This window comes from Nelusetta ayraudi, unplaced genomic scaffold, assembly GCF_046127955.1.
Source record: "Nelusetta ayraudi isolate G7.1 ecotype Tasmania unplaced genomic scaffold, CSIRO-AGI_Nayr_v1 ptg000079l, whole genome shotgun sequence".
Lineage (NCBI taxonomy): Eukaryota > Metazoa > Chordata > Actinopteri > Tetraodontiformes > Monacanthidae > Nelusetta > Nelusetta ayraudi.
The window spans coordinates 3,238,073-3,254,924 of NW_027466129.1; the positions used below are offsets into that span (position 1 = coordinate 3,238,073).

The 16,852-nt window shown below is 45.8% G+C and overlaps 2 protein-coding genes across 8 annotated transcripts in view; one reads left to right on the forward strand and one right to left on the reverse strand.

Moving 5' to 3' along the window:
* The window catches only part of recql (RecQ helicase-like), a 99,262-nt gene that overhangs the window by 72,426 nt on the left and 9,984 nt on the right, over nt 1-16,852 (forward strand). For 2 of the 3 annotated variants that reach the window (XM_076044330.1, XM_076044329.1), the window contains exons 5-15: nt 339-445; nt 673-871; nt 1,198-1,364; nt 2,015-2,093; nt 2,203-2,351; nt 2,500-2,617; nt 3,240-3,378; nt 4,374-4,465; nt 4,576-4,792; nt 5,608-5,734; nt 6,569-7,138. In XM_076044330.1, coding sequence (XP_075900445.1) covers nt 339-445; nt 673-871; nt 1,198-1,364; nt 2,015-2,093; nt 2,203-2,351; nt 2,500-2,617; nt 3,240-3,378; nt 4,374-4,465; nt 4,576-4,792; nt 5,608-5,734; nt 6,569-6,664 — 1,490 coding nt within the window. In that variant the 3' untranslated portion in view covers nt 6,665-7,138. Of the gene's footprint in view, nt 1-338; nt 446-672; nt 872-1,197; nt 1,365-2,014; nt 2,094-2,202; nt 2,352-2,499; nt 2,618-3,239; nt 3,379-4,373; nt 4,466-4,575; nt 4,793-5,607; nt 5,735-6,568; nt 7,139-16,852 lie in introns of those variants that run through there. The other variant, XM_076044331.1, reaches the window with a different exon arrangement.
* On the reverse strand, nt 7,494-16,026 carry rab3ip (RAB3A interacting protein (rabin3)). 5 transcript variants are annotated; one of them, XM_076044339.1, is made up of 14 exons: nt 15,424-16,026; nt 12,875-13,203; nt 12,622-12,779; nt 12,055-12,220; nt 11,635-11,730; nt 11,039-11,116; nt 10,698-10,913; nt 10,486-10,614; nt 9,880-9,992; nt 9,737-9,763; nt 9,372-9,471; nt 9,194-9,263; nt 8,533-9,064; nt 7,494-8,442 (listed from the first exon to the last, which is right to left on the reverse strand). In XM_076044339.1, exons 2-13 carry the CDS (start codon nt 13,004-13,006, stop codon nt 8,982-8,984), a joined length of 1,368 nt encoding a protein of 455 aa, XP_075900454.1. In that variant the 5' UTR covers nt 13,007-13,203; nt 15,424-16,026; the 3' UTR covers nt 7,494-8,442; nt 8,533-8,981. The 5 variants fall into 5 exon arrangements, with proteins under 5 accessions (XP_075900454.1, XP_075900452.1, XP_075900453.1 ...); XM_076044337.1 differs by lacking the exon at nt 15,424-16,026 and adding an exon at nt 14,223-14,491; XM_076044338.1 differs by lacking the exon at nt 15,424-16,026 and adding an exon at nt 13,816-13,943.

The window sequence follows — 16,852 nt, forward strand, 5'->3', positions numbered from 1 at the left end:
AGTTGTCTCGTCTGAAGCATTTTACTTCAGCCTATTTTTTTTAATACTTATGATTTTTTTTTTTTACCACTTATTTAGTTATGTAAATAATTTGTATATTTATTTTGTTTCTTTACCTCTTTTTAAATCCTACAATTTATTTTGTCTTCTCTTTGCACTGTATGTACTGCTGTAATGATGCAAATTTCCCTAATGTGGGATAAGTGATGCCATTCTTATTCTATTCTGTGTGTGTATATATATATATATGTATATACATGTATATTCACAGCTGACAGTCTGCGGCACACCCTGGAGTTTCCTCCGTGATGTTGTTGCTTGCTGTGTTTGTCTGTCAGGTTTCACCCTGGTGGTCACTCCCCTGGTATCCCTGATGGAGGACCAGGTGATGTACCTGAAGGCCACCAAAGTGACAGCGGCCATGCTGAATGCTTCTAGTAGCAAGGTGGGGATTGGTTGTTCACCTGGTCACTTTGACACCTGGTCAACTGGTCATCGTCACCTGGTCACTTTGTCACCTGTTTACCTGGTCACTGTGTCACCTGGTCACCTTGTCTTGCTGCTTGTCTGCTCACACAACCTGCCACAGAATACTTTTTCTAAAACAAATTCAAAAGGCTGCAAACACTGACCCTAAATTGGATTGTTGCTTTTTCTTATGTTTGGTCTCAGGAACACTCCAAGACAGTCATGGCCGGGATGGTTGACCCCGCGACTCCTTTCAAGCTGCTGTACGTGACCCCGGAGAAGGTGGCCAAGAGCAAGCTGCTCATGTCTCGGCTGGAAAAAGCCCACAATGCAAAGCTGCTGAGCCGCATCGCAGTGGACGAGGTGCACTGCTGCAGCCAGTGGGGTCACGACTTCAGACCAGGTCAGCGGTTATACTCCACTCTGTGTTCCACAACAGTACTGTCCCAATATGTCTTAGACGGTCCAGGAGTGGTTCTGGGTGGCTTGGGCGTGAGTCTGTGTTGTTTTGGGGTGGTTCTAAGTCATTCTGGGTGGTTCTGGATAGTTCTAGGCGGTTCTACATAGTTCTTGGTGGTTTTGAGGTGATTCTAGGTGGTTTTAGATGGTTCTGGTTAAGCAGTTTAGCCCACCTACCTGGTTCTGGACTCACAGTTTCTATGTGTGTGTGTGTGTGTGTGTGTGTGTGTGTGTGTGTGTGTGTGTGTGTGTGTGTGTGTGTGTGTGTAGACTACAAACTGCTGGGCATCCTGAAGAGGCAGTTTCCTGACGTGCCCCTGCTGGGCCTCACAGCCACGGCCACCAGCAGCGTCCTGAAGGACTGTGAGAAGATCCTGTGTGTCCAGCAGCCAGTCACTCTGACAGCCTCCTTCAACCGGACCAACCTCTACTACGAGGTCGGGGGAAATCAGCTACTAGCTACTTCCAATAAGCTGTCAGCTATTTAATTTATTTATTTATTTATTTGCACATAATTTGGGGGAAAAAAACATTCAATATAAAATTAACAACATTAGATAGAAAATGTAGAATGTTAGAAGCCCAAAGAACATCCCCTATATAGAACATCAATAAATTCACACAAGAAAGAAAAGAAAATAATGATTAAAAAAAATAACAATAATAAAAATTAAATAATTAAGACAGCACAACAGATAGCAGACAAAATTAACAAAATCAAAATTAACAAATGAACAAAATCCAAAATTTTGAAAATAGCGAATGAAGATGATGCTCTAAGAGATGGTGATAGGTTGTTCCAAAGGGAAGGTCCTCTATAACACAGTGATAATTAGGATAATCAGCTACCAGCTACGTCCAATCAGCTACTGTCTTTTTTGACTTTTTGAAAAGTTTCTCAACTTCTGTTCAAAATATCATCATGTTGTGTTTAGCGACGCACCGATACCACATTTTTTACACAACCAGTACTTGCATTTCAGTACTCACTGATACTGGTTATACAAGTCATTTTTGCATGTCATTGGTGTGTATGTTGACCTGTTAAACGAAAGGTGACTTCAGACTAACGATGCTCGTCTCGCAGGTGCGGCTCAAAGACTCCGACGGCAACGCAATGGACGACATTGCCTCCTTGATCAAGAGCAAATACAAGGACCAGTCAGGTAGATTTCCAACAAAAAAAAGTCACATCTCTTCAAGCCTCATTTCTTGAGATGTTGAAGTCAGTCAGAGGCCGTACACTGTTTCCAACCGTGCTCCCCCTCCCCCTAGGGATCGTCTACGTCTTCTCCCAGAAGGATGCAGAGTCTCTGTCCAGTGACCTCCAGAAGAGGAAGGTCCTGGCAGGGTGCTACCACGCCAACATGGAGGCCGAGGAGAAAACCCGCATCCACCGCAAGTGGACCACTAACCAAATCCAGGTTTTTCCATTTAAATTCAACTCACTCTGGCCTGCATGACTACATCTGTCTTTATCACTATCAGCTATTACGATTTAACGCGTAAAGTGGAGACGCTGGATGTTTCCTTTTCGCCGACCATCGCAGAACCATCTCACTGTGTTGCCAGGTGGTCGTGGCCACGGTGGCGTTCGGCATGGGCATTGACAAGCCCGACGTGAGGTTCGTCATCCACCACACCATCAGCAAGTCCATGGAGAACTACTACCAGGAGAGCGGACGTGCAGGTGCTCATCATTTCCTGTCTGCTAACTAGTGTTGTAGAACTCCAGACCGGTTCTTAGACCACTTCTTAAAGGTCTCGGACCCGGAGCCATTTTTACTGGGTCTTGTCTCGGTGTCGAACTGGACGGACTGGGGATTTTTGATCCAGACCAGGCAAAACTCAGCCAACACTGTAATGACACAATAACGGAAAAGAATCCAGCTGCTGCCGTTTTACGCTCTGTCTGCCTCCTTATTCCTAGTTCATTTATTTTTTTAATTTTATGTAGCAAAGTTTTTTTTGAAAATGGTTCAAAATAGTTGGTAAAGCATCAAAATGTTAAAAAAAAATATGAAAAGATGCCTTGCTGAAAAGAGATGTTGCTGTTCGATTTAGAAGCAAACTTGAGTTTGAAAAAGATACTGGTAATTTTTTTCTGTTTTGTTTTATATTTTTCTTGTCTTGGTCTTGAACCCCCAATGTCTTGGTCTTCTCTCGATCTTGATACTCTCTAGTCTTGGTCTCGGTTGGTGCCGTCTTGACTACAACACTACTGCTAAGACCAGAGTCCTTGTTTAGAGTCGATCTCTGTATTTCAAAGTAAAAGTCTGTGGGATTTTTTTTGTTGTTTTTATTTTGGTCAGGTCGTGACGACAAGCCGGCCGACTGCATCGTCTACTTTGGCTTCGCTGATGTGTTCAGGGTCAGCACCATGGTGGTCATGGAGAGCGTCGGACAGCAGAAGTTGATGCAGATGGTGGGATACTGCCAAAATATTGACAAGTAGGAGCACGCAGGTTTTTTTGGTTTGTTTTTGTTTCCTTTCCAGTCAAACAAACAGTGTGTCTTCATGGAAGCATCTCGCTCACACAATACAAACATTAAACATTTAGAACAGAAGGCAAGGCAGCTTATAGCACATTTCATAGACAAGGCAACTCAATGTGCTTCACATGATAAAAAAAAGTTCAAACATTTTAAAAGAACACAGTCTTCAAAGACAAAATACAGAGGGAAAAAAGACAGCTTAAAGTGCATAGATAGAGCAGTAATGAAGGATAATAGAAATAAAAAGATGATAATAAAATATAATAAGATGAACGAAATCGCTCAATCACAAGCATCAGAGAAAAGACGAGTTTTGAACCTGGATTTAAACCCATTCACACTGACTTCATTTCTTTAGCTGTGTGCACTCTGGCCTCCACTAATCTGCTCTGAACAGATCTGAGTCCTTCTGGGGCTTGTTAATGAAACATAGAATTGTGTATTTGCAATCCAGGGCATCTATGTAGTACAGAGGAGGATTCGAGAATAAAATTGTGAGATTAAAGTCGAAATTTCAAGAATAAAGTTGGCGTAAAAAAAGGTGAAATGTAGTGAATAACATCGAAATTTTGCAATCAACGTGAAGTAAGTCAAAGTTGAAAGGCTCAGGTTTTCGCCAGTTTCCTGATTACTGTGGGTGAACCTTGTGGGATGCAACTTCAGCAGTTTACTTTTAGTAGCTGGGTTAATCCACCATTCATATCATTTATCTCGAAATTTTGACTTTGTTCATGAAATTTTACCTTAAAACTCAAAATTAAAATGTCTGTGTCCTGTTTCTCTTGTTGTGGCCCTAATCCTCTTTCGTAATGTTGTATTTTCCAAATGTCGCTCGAGAATTATTTATGCAAAATGTTTCGCCGAGCAAAAGTTTTTTCTAGCGAGGCAAAAAAAAAATGCAACAACAAAAAGAGACTGTTGAATGATTGACTGATGCTTTCTGTGCCGAGGTGTCGCCGCTCCCTCATGGCCGTCCACTTTGATGAAGTGTGGGACAATGCGGGATGTAACCGGATGTGCGACACCTGCCGCCGAGCCCCAGGTTCGCTGTTCGCTGTGTTTCGCCGTGTCATTTGACTATTGCACATCCAAACAAACCCAGCTCAGTCTTTCTTTATAAACTTGTAACTCCTCCCCTCCCTCACACGGCAGATGTGAAGGCACAAGACATCTCGGAGGAGGCCAGGCAGGTGGTGCAGATCGTGGAGGTGGCCTCCTCCCTGGAGGAGAAGGTCACCCCTCTGAAGCTGCTGGACACCTGGCTGGGCAAAGGTCCAGCCAAGAGGAGGAAGATGATCAAGACCACCGGGCTGTCTCGAATGCAGGCAGAACAAGTCATTGTGCATCTGCTGCTGCACGACTACCTCAGGTACCTCAGGTTCACACCTCTTTGGGTTGGGTTCTTCTTCTTCTGCTCAAGGAAAGGAATGGACCGTATCAAAAGGACTCAACGTGGCCACATTTCAACTGTAAAATCTTCATCCAGAGCTGCGTTTCCATGATGGTTGTTTTTTTCCCCCTTTTTTCCCCTATAAATATATATATATTTAACTATATACAGTACTACCCAGAAAATTAGAATATCCTGAAAAGGTTGTAGTATTTCTGCAATTCAACTTGAATTCAAAGGTGAATTTGACATATTATATAAATGAATAATATGAAAATCAATATATTTCAAGTTTTTATTTCTTTGGATTTTGCTGATCAGGTTTTGCAGCTTAAAAAAATAATCAAATTCAAAAAGTCAGAAAATTAGAATGTTACATAAAGTCAAATCTTTATGAAAATCTTAATCAGCAAAGTTACGACAAGGAACTGCTTGAGATGTCAATTTGCTTGTAATGGCTCAATAAAATTTGTTGGTTTCATCTTTTATGATAACTTTTACTTGATATTCAAATTTTTCGGGTAGTACCTGTATATGTGTGTGTATGTATATATATATACTGTATATATATACTGTGTATATATATATATGTGTATATATATATATATATATATATATTTTTTTTTTAATTAATAATTTATCCCCAATGTGCAATTAATAAAGGCGTTCTATTCTTTTCTATACAAAAAAACGGTTGCAGGATGATTCATGTCTTTTCGAAGGACTTTTCTCTTTGACGCTCTTGACGTCACTGCGTCGTCTGAGCTCATTCTGGTTCATTGTGTCGCCTTCAGTGAGGACTTCAGCTTCACGCCGTTCACAACGTACGTCTACCTGAAACTGGGCCGCAAAGCTGGCCTGCTGAAGAACCAGACTCACACCCTGAGCATGAAGTTGAGGACCACGACCGGACCAACTGAGGTGAGTCGGTGCTCTGTGAAATTCTGAAATTAAAAGAAGAACCAGGCTGTGGTTGATAATATGAAGAAACTTTGAACAAGATTTATTCACTTTGTTTGTTTGGGTTTCTAATAAGGAGTTAAGGTGAGCATCATCTATTTTAGATCACTGCATATTCTGTATTTTCCAGATTTCATTGACTCGCATGATTCGATCACAGAATTCAGAAACTGACGGTTTTTACTTTTTTTTTTAAATGTGTAATGTTACCATGTTCTCATTTTCAAGGTGTGATTTTCAGCTTTTTTTCAAACTCATTGGCTTTAAAAAAAAAAAAATCAGGAAAAATCACAACTTTAGTATTTAGTATGCTATTTTCTATATGAAACATATATAACAGAACATATTTAACATTTTTCTTCTTTTGTCACATTAATCCACATATCTTGGTCATACGTTTGATGTCTTCAGTCTGCATCTACAGTGTAGAAAGTCGTCAAGTTAAAGAAGAAACGGGTGTGTCCAAACTTTTGACTGGTAGTGAATATATTTCCTTTAAAATTGCTTTAAAAAAAAAAAGAAGCTGCGACCCACTTTTGGGTCACAATCCACCAGTTGAGAAACACTGCTCTAGGTACCCTCGCTTGGTATTAATGCCCCTCAATAGATTGATTCATCTGGCACTAGACAAAGTTGTTGATTGTGCTTTGGCTGGACCACGGAGCAGCTGCAGTTGAATCTCTGTTCGACGACTCGTGTTGCGTTTCCTCCCTCAAAGTGTCGAGTGTTTGTCCCACTGGTGTAGCCGTACGTCCGTCTCACGTCCAAGCAACTGTTTGTGTCTTTGATCTGCAGGTGAGAGCTGTCAGCAGTGACCAGTCAAAGAAAGAGGCCAAGAGGTCACTTCAAGGTGGCGGTGCTGCCCCTGCATCCAAGAAAGTCAAGACCTAGCTGCTCCCTGACCTCTGACCCTGTCCTAAGACCAGCTCACGCAGTCCAGTCCACCGCTCATCTGTTTTGTTGAAAAAGTAGAATCACCATCATACTCATCATTTATCATCTTTTTTTTATTATTATTGCTTTGCAAATCTGCATGAAGACATTTTAAAAACATTACAGTATTATGTGATCATTGTAATCAAAAGGTTCTGTTTTAAGGAAATGGTCAGCACTTGTGTTTCCGTTTCGTGTGATCCGGCAACTCGCAACATTTCACCCCCCCCCCATAAGAGAGTGGTTATTCTTTTCTTTATAATAGTTATAATGAGGATGATGAATGATTCCAGCTGTTTAATCATGTAAATGTGAGCCAGGCCTGTGATGATGCATATTCTCACTAGCGCCTCACTTTCCTTGTCTGTTTGGCAAAGATGGACAAAAATGACTGACAAAAAATAAAACTTTTCTTTTCCACCTTGTGTTATACTTAAATCAGTTCAAATTTCACCAAAACCACCTTCTTAGTGTAGCTTAGCACGAGACGGAGCTGTTCCAAACAAAATCTCAACTTGTCCGAAAACCGGAAAAAAAAAAAATCGACATGCCAAATTCGAGTCTGAATTTCACCAAAACTACCTTCTCAGCGTAGCAAAACCTATATTTGCTGTTTTTTGCTGGGGACAAAATAAATCAAAAATGTTTTTAAATGAGCCCTCAACGAACTCAACAAAACGAAACAATGGTCCTTGTCAAGCCTGAGACGGAGTGGCAGACCGCAAAATCCCGAAAGGTGGCGGAAGAGAAGAGAGTCGAAGAGAAGAGAAGAGAAGCAGCGGCTCAGTTTCCAGAGGTATCACTGTTTTTATTTTCATCGTGTCTGAGAGAAAAAGGCACCAAAAACCAGGGAGAGTGACCATGAACTGGGAATCAGAGCCGGAGGAGCAGCTGTCAATCAACTAGGAGGGTGGGAGGGTATACAACAAACACGCTCACCGTGTCCACACACACACACAAAAAAAAAACGACAACAACAAAGATACTTCAAGTGGAGTTTCACGTAGGAAAATGTGAACGTTGTGTTTGGGAAACTAATAATAATAATAATAATATTAATAATAATAATTACAATTATAAAAAAACAACACAAGCACAAACCCTTTGAGACGGCTAATAAATTAGGTCCACTGTCTATAAGTTACATGACACTTTTTTTTCCCCACTCTGCGAACTGAAAACACGACTTCCAGGGAACACAGTAGCTGACAGACTGCGCACACACACACACACACACACACACACACACACACACACACACACACACACACAGATGAATGTGTGTCTAGACGGTGGTAACGTCACATTCTGCTCGTTACACTTTGATCAGATTTTCACCGCATTAGAAAAAAAGAGTCTCAAACATCATCAGCCCTTCATGTGTTTCACTTCTCTGATTGGTTCCTGCCTCTTCCTCTTCTTCTTCTACCCTTCCAACAACACCTTACAAATCTCCAACGTCAATTGGCCTTTATCATTTTCCAGTTATTTGGGATTTTTTTTGGGTGAGGATAAAAAAAAAATAACTGGGAAATAAAAGTAAAAATAAGGAATTTTCTCAGTTGTTCAGTAAGAGTTTGCAGTGCAAAAAATACCAAAAATTCAATAATTCATCAAGGGAAGTTGGTCTCATAACCACCTTAATTATTATTAATATCTGTCTATTGAGTGGGCTGAGCTTTGTCGTTTCGCGACGTTGGAAAAAAAATCTCACATATGACAAATCATGAACACAACTTTGCGCGCGCGCACACACACACACACACACACACACACACACACACACACACACACACACACACACACACACACACACACACACACACACACACACACACACACACACACACACAGTGATGAAATGTCCCATTTCTTGGTCGACAATCCAACTTTTCTCCCCCCTGATTTGGACAAAACCATTTTTTTCTCTCCAAAAGAAGGAAGGAATTGTCATCCCCAAAAGAAAAGAAAAAGGGCCGGGTTTCACCTCCGCTGTGCCACAGTTCTTTGTCAAAAGTCTTTCAGCTTCACGCATGTGAAAGAGGAGGAGGGGGAGGAGGAGCAGCAGCAGGAGGAGGGGAAAACACTTGACGGAAGGGAAGGTTTCTCTTCCGTCACCGTGGCGACGACGACAACGACAATTCTGTCTTCCCAGGAAGAGGAGGAGGAGGAGGAAGAGGAAGGAGGAGGCAGAGGAGGAATAGATGGTGGAGGAGGAGTCGGAAGGGAAGGGGGAGGAAGAGTAGGGGGCGGGGCAGGGGGTGGAGCTACAGTGTCACAGCTGGTCCTTGTAGTAGCCCAGCTTGGCCAGAGACATCTCCCTGCGCAGCTGCATCACCTCCCAGAACATCTGCTCAGCTGGAGACACACACACACACGCACACACGCACACACACACACACACACAACAAGAGCCGTTAACTCACTGTGTGGACACATGCGCGCGTGTGTGTGTGTGTGTGTGTGTGTGTGTGTGTGTGTGCTCACCGTCCTGCTGCTTGACCAGGCCTTGGTGGATGTAGCGGATGTAGGTGAAGAAATTACACACAGCGGTGATCTGGAGACACAAGAAAAAGTGTTGACTCTACATGACGTGCGCGTGTGTGCATGTGTGTTTGTGTGTGTTTGTGTGTGTGTGTGTGCGCGTGTGTGCGTGTGCACCCACTCTGTATCTGCAGTAGGGCGACACGTAGTAATAGTTGGACGAGTCTCCAAACTTGATTCTGTGCTTACAGGTTTTGGTCTGACCGCTCAGGGCGCACTTCCTGCAGGACACAGAGAGACGGCAGGGGCCACGGCAGAGGTCACGGCAGAGGTCAAGGGAGAACTCAGAATTCAGACAGACATGAGAAGGACGCGGAAGATCGCGAAGTCTGCAGGAAAAACTGGGGGAGGGTGGAGGGAGAACTGAGAGATTTGTTCCCCTTGGCCTGAGAAACTGACTGGTTCTGACTGGTCAGCGGGGTGGGGGGGTGGGGCAGAGTGGATGGGGGAGGGAGGAGTGGGAGGAGCTAAGAGGGACAGACTTACGCGACGACTTTGGCCGTTCCACCACCACTGGAGGAGACGATGGAGAAGACGAAGTAAGAGTGAAGGCCAGAGGATGAGGAGCGGTGTGTGTGTGTGTGTGCGTGTGCGTGTGCGTGTGCGTGTGCGTGTGCGTGTGCACTCACTTGGGCCCGCCGCACTCCACCGCCGACGCCTTGACCACCGGCAGCGGCTGGAAGCCTACTGGCTCCACGCTTAGTGTGTTCTGCTCCACTGCCTCCAGGATGGCCGAGCCCAGCTGAGAGAGAGAGGGAGTAAGAGTAAGAGGGAGAGTGAGAGACAGAGTGAGAGAGAGACAGACGGAGAGAGAGAGAGTGATAGAGGGAGAGAGAGGGAGAGGGACGGAGAGAGAGCACACAGGAAGTGGGTCAGAAACACTTCTTGTCTGAGTCATGGATGTATTTTAAGAACTGCACTCCAGACTGGCAAGATAGTGGAGTGGAACCCCGTTCTGAATCACATTATCACATTCTGATTGGCTGATGCGTCCTCCATTGAAATGAATAGGCTGATTTGACAGAGGTCAGAGTGCTGGGGGAATTTCCACTTCACAGGGGAGGTTTTCTGTACTTAACATTGATTTACCTCTGACCCCACAATTGTTGTTTGTTCAGTTTAATCATTCTTTTCAATTCTTGAATGACTTGGGTTTTCAGTGTGTGTGTGTGTGTGTGTGTGTGTGTGTGTGTGTGTGTGTGTGTGTGTGTGTGTGTGTGTGTGCGTGTGCGCACCTCGCTCTTGCTGAAGGCCAGGCAGGGGTGGATGTCCTCCCTGTAGATCCTCTCAAGGAAGCAGCAGCTTCGCTCCAGCGTTGGCTCCTCCCTCCAGGCCCTGAAGTCGCTGAACAGCTGGGCGTCCACCTGCGGCACCCACCCACAAGCACCCACCATCAGCTGATCAGCGTCAGGTCATCCGGGGTCAAGGGGTCAAGGGGTCAACTCACCTCCCTGCACTCGCGCACGATTGGCTGCGTGGCGGCCGGGTCGGGCTGCGAGCCCAGCATGGCCGACGACGTGCTCTTGTTCCTGCTGTGGCCCTTCCTGAAGGGAGCCTTGGCTCCGCCCACCGCGCCCGCCGGGGGGAGCTCGCCCAGGGGGGAGGTCGGGGAGGAGAGGACCAGGGTCTTCAGGGCCTGGACCTCCGCCTGCAGCACGTCGATCTGTGGACCGGGGAGGGGGAAAAGGGGTTAGCATCGTGCTAATGGCAGCGACAGGGGCTACAATCAGTGCAGTTGTTTTTGAATCGCCAAAAGGGGCGGGGCTTGAAGTTGTACTTCCTGGTTACCTTCCCCAGAGCTTCTTTCAGCTGCTTCTCCGCGTTGGCCTGCTTGACGTTGGCTTCTGTCACCATCCTGTGGGCTTCCTGCCACACACACACACACACACACACACACACACACACACACACACACACACACACACACACACACACACACACACACACACACACACACACACACACACACACAATTCAATCTAAAATTTCAAAAAAAAACAAATCCCACAGTGAAGTGAAAGTGTCTCAGTAGTTTAGAAGAAAAGAAAGAAAAAGAAGAAAAGAAAAAGGACAAGAAGAAAACAAAGGAAGAAGAAAAAAAGAAAAAGAAGAAAAGAAAAAGAAAAAGAAGAAAGAAGGAAGAAAAAGAGCCACAAGAGCCAATCAGGAGTTTGACCCCAGGTGACCCCTGCAGGCTGAGAGATGATGGTGATGATGTCACAGTAGAGGGATCAGGAGGAGAACACTGTCTCTACACTGCACTCAGTTGGGGGAAGAATAGGAAACAGGAAGCGGAGGGGGCGGGCACACAGAGCAGCAGGGGGGAGGGGCCAGGGGGAGGTGAAGGGGGGGTCGAGGTGGGGTGGGGGTGGGGGGACACCGACCTGGAAGAGACTGGCGGTGAGCTCCTCCAGCTCCTGGCCGAGCTGGTCTCTGACTTTAGACAACCTCTCACACTCCTCATCCTTCAACAGCAGCTCCTTGCACACACACACACACACACACACACAACAACAACAACAACAACAAAAAATGGCAAATAAACAGAAATGTAAATAAACAAAGGAACAAAATATAAAAATAAATGAAAATGAAGACTTAAACAAATGTTTTAAAAAAATCATATAAAAGATGAGATTAATGTTGAGGAGATGTAGTGAAGGACACACACACACACACACACACACACACACGCGCGCACACACACACCTCACGCTGCAAACAGCACCAGAAGCTTTCAGGCTGTAGATGTGTGTGTGTGTGTGTGTGTGTGTGTGTGTGTGTGTGTGTGTGGTGGTCAGTACCCTCTGGGCCTTGGCCAGCTCCTCCTTCAGCCTCTCGTAGCCTTTCTCGCGCACCTCCATGACCGAGGGGCTGCGGAGGCGTGACAGGCTGTCGCTCAGCGCGCTGCACTCCTCCACTTCCTCCGCAGACAGGAAGCTGCCGTCCTCGCCCTCCTGGCCGGCCGCGCTGCACAGAGAAGATGAAGGAAGACGACGAGAGATGATTTGGAAAAAGATGACGCCACCTTCACTCCCTCCATGGATTCGGGATAATTTTTTATTTCATTCTCCTTGACAAAATGTGTCGTGTCTTATCAGGCAATTTCAATTCTTTTGACGTGATTTGGGCTTTTTTCTTTCTTCCTGTTAAGACAAAAAAAATTAGACCCTCCTAGACGCTTCCCCCCCTTTTTTATTAAAAAAAAAAAAGAAAGTGTATGTGGTTTGATATTTGAGATATTTTTATGATTTCTTTTTTTCTCATTCCTTTTCCGAGATATCCTTCCGTTTGTATTTGCTTGGGGGCGAGCCTGCAGGGGGCGCTGTTTGCATCGCACCCAGTATAGGATGATTGATTCGATCCCCTACCTGCCATTGTGGCTGTGCCGCGGCTCTGAGTAGACGGGCTGCGTGGGGAGCTGGTCGGCCCGCAGGGAGGCGGGGGGGCCGGGCGGGGGGGTGCGGTGGTACAGCGAGGTGGGCGGGGCACTGTGGCGAGCAGTGGGGGGGCGCTTCTCGGCCTGGTTCTGCCGGGAAAAACACACACACAGCTGAGGCAATGCTCACACACTCACAGGTAGGTAGGTGGGAGGGGCTGTGTGAGGGATTGGGAGGGGCTCACCTGCAGGTCAGGTGTGGTGGGTGAGGCCAGGTTCACCTCGTGGAAGCCCTCCAGGGTCTCGCCCCCACCACCACCGCCGCCGCCGCCGCTGCTGCTGCTGCTGTTGTTCTGACTGCCGCTGCTGCAGGCCATGACGGCCACTCGGACATCATACACACACTCACACTCACACACACTCACACACACACACACACACACACACACGCACACGCACACGCACACAACCGCACACAGTCACACACTCAGAGCCGTCAGCCGGTGCTCAGCGTCGGGCGGCCGAGGAGCGAGAGCCGCCTCCGTGTAGCATCGTGCAGAGCGAGCAGGTGAGCCTGCAGGGGACAGACATACAAACAGACAGACAGGTGAGAAGGTGACAGACAGCTGACAGACAGACAGACAAACAGGTGAGAGACAGTAGAGACTTCCTGTCGGTCGTCCTGACGGATCAAACCCAACCGAAGTCCATTCAGACAGAGACAGGAAGTGGGCGGATCCTGCTGCGGAGACAGGGGGGGGGGGCGTGGCCTGTATTGTCAGACAGAATCACCCGTCTACCTGCTCAGCCTGCCAGGTGTCAGTGTGTGTGTGTGTGTGTTTAGTGTGTGTGTGCATGCGTGTGTCATCCAGCAGCAGGCAACAGATGCAGACGCAGAAGTGCCGCCACTTTAAAACAAATAAAAGGTCACATGACTGAATTCCTGATGTCAGTGTGTGTGTGTGTGTTGATCGAAGAAAGTTGGAAGAAGAGGATGAACAGGATGAAGAGGAGGAGGAAGAAAAGGAGCAGGAGGAACAGGAAGAGGAAGAGGAAGAGGAAGAGGAAGAGGAGGAGGACGAGGAGGTCCGTGTGCTGTCTGGAGATCCTGCTGCTCTGCTGTACAAACATGAACGACTCCACACCGGTTCCTTCTCTAAACAGAAGCTTCTGTTAACACACTCACCAAAATCAAAAACAAAAACATTCGTTGAAAAATTCAATCAAAAAGTTGTGGTGACTTTTAAAAGCACTGCGTGCTTCATTTTGTGTTTTATGGTTGACGCTGTAAATCGGGCAGAATGTTTATCAGGAATAGAATTGAAAAATAAAGAAATTAAAGTCAAGTTAAAAGGACGCTTGTGTCTTTGAATTCTTCGTTATATTTTTCAAAACAGCCAACTTTCATAAAAGCATATTTACAGTTATTTAACACGTTTTTCTTGGCTGCATAATTACATATATCTTGCTCATACAGTTGATGTCTTCAGTATCTATCTGCAGTGTAGACAGTTAAGAAAAAAAAATTGCATTTCTGTTTGATTTCAAGGTTTGCACAACTCAAATAACATTAGAGCTGAGAGGAGCGTTTACCTTTTCTTATTAATTTCTGTCTCTCTTTCCTCGACTGCAGACAGGAAGTACGCGTGTTTGCAATCGTCACCTGTTGCAGTATGTGCAACAAATGCAGCTCGTTTTGGTGGAAAACATGAGGCGGAGCTGCAGCGAGTCGAGCCCAGTTGACAGTGACAACAGGGGCGCGGCTCTGTTCACTCACATGCCCGCTCACTGGCTCCGCCTCCTGGGGGAGAGGCCTGTCATGTCACAGAACCAGTTGGGTCCCAAACATGCTGATGGGGCCATGACCATCGCAGGCCAGTAGCGGTCAATCACAACTTAAAATAGGGTTTCAAAACAGTATTTGGTTCACATGGTTTGAACTTCTTTGTCCCCAATAGACATTAGAGTGTATTGAAATATTTTAATTGAACATATTTTTTTTTACACAACAATCAACAAAGTGCAGGATGAATGGCTCGATTCCTAGACTGCTACTACTCTACGCAAGCTACGCAGTTGTTGCACAATGGTACTGCCTGCAGCTACGTAGATTACGGTTTTGAACGCAAACCCTGCGGAAACGGACGCGAGTTAACGTCGAAAATACATTCACGTTCAAGACAACTCAGAAATACCGGACAAACCCCGTCCCGTATCGATTCAAGACGGAACGCACCACTTCGTTGTCAAATACGGGACTCTACCCTCCCTCACCTCACCTGTCAGGAAGAAGCAATAGAACACCGAGCTATGGGCACCGAAAACCTACTGGTTTCCTTGCCGAACAGCTGCAGATGTATTCCGCCGCCGTCAGCAGATTCGACTCAAACACACACAAAATATTACCGGCGATTTTAAAGTCGCAGCCCACATCTACTACAGCGAACATGCTACTGTACATGAGCGCTGCGTACTAGTGGCATTTTTTTCATTTTTTTTTAAAGAAAAAATAAAGAAAATATGAAATAAACAATTTTGCGTCGAGTTGGACTCGAACTTCATCTAAAAAAAACAAAAAAAACAAACAAACAGAATTTGTGTCGAATCTGCTAACGGCGGGTTAGCACATCTGCAGCTGTTCGGCAAGGGAACCAGATAAATGGGAAACCAGTAGGGACGCAACACCGGCGGCTCGCTAGACAGGGGGGTTTTAAATAGGGGGTGCGAAAATGCGAACAACCACAATTTCGACTGATGATGAGGATGAGAGAGAAGAAGGTGGACCGTTAGTTACCTGACGCCACGCATTAAAAGATGCATGAGAGCGGCCTCTCCCTCCGTCCGTGACGGCTTCAGGTTTCGCTACGTCAAGAAGCGAGCTAACGTTAGCATGGGAGCTAGGAGCTAAACAACATCGAGTTTGGATGATGGGCGGCGCGTCTGCAAAATGCGTTTGACGCAATGACTTCTACTTTGGACTCAGGGCAGCAACCAACCCGAGTCGCTATTTGACACGGGTAATAAATGTGGAATTCCTGGGGGGGAAATGTGCCACGGCTGAGGGATTACCTTAGAGGTGGTGGGTCGGGTGGGCTGCTTCCATTATCGGCCACCGCAAGCAGCCCGCCGGGGACTCATTTATTTTTCAATTAATACGCATCGTCATCGATGATTTGCGGTTGGCATGAGTTGCAATAAATAATAATCAACGAAATGAGTCACTGGCATGACTTGCAGCTGATCGGTTGCGGTCAAAAAGGGGGCCATCGGCGAGCCAGACGCTTCCCTGTCCGATAATGGGCACCAGCACAACCTCGGCGTATTTGCACATAGCTCTAAGCTAGGCTGCTAGCAGAGCGAGTCAAGTTTGCAGGTAACTTGGACGGGAATATTTTCATTAATGACAGCAGCAGCGTTTCGCACACATTGGCGGGGGACTCACCGGGGCTGCGTGCGGATACTGGCGGAGCAGGTCAGTCTCCACTTCCGGACAAGGCGTCGCAGCAACCGGACAAACAAGCTGCAGACGGCCAGCGACACACCGGAGCTGCGCGGTGGCTATTGACGCAGAGTGGAGCAGGTTACTCTGGACTCACGGGAGACGCGTTCATGGACCGCTGGGAAATTTCAAACCTCCGTAGTGGCGGACCAACGGGTTACGATGAACGGAAATAAATGTTATAAGTGATTCAATTATTTATTTATTTTACGTTTATAAAAGCTTACATTTGTGACTGAATGTCAGAAATTTGAAATATTAGATATTTTCTTTGGAAAACAACAAAGTCAACGACGTCTCCCACAAAATAAATAAAGTTTCTAAACCAAGGCGTTCACTTTTCTGTTTACTGTGAATAATGGTATGTCCTCGTATCTACTTTCCATTTTCACCTGAGCATGAAGAAATGAAATGCGCCAATTTAGCCAGCAGAGGGCACTCAAAGCGTAAAAATGCACCGAGAAACGAGACTTTGTCCAGTTTATTATTTAACTGCAGGTATACGCATGTACGTACAGGTGTCTGCGTACGAGTAGGTGTACGCATACGTTCAGTGTAAAACTTCCGGATGATGATGTTGGGAAACATTAGTTTCAATTATTCTGATTAAATCAAAATGTTGGAGGACAAAACACATTTGAGTTTATTGATTGTTTTCTTTTAATAAACAACTACATGGCAATGTGCTACGTCATTACGGGGTCATCATGGGCGTCAAGTGTCT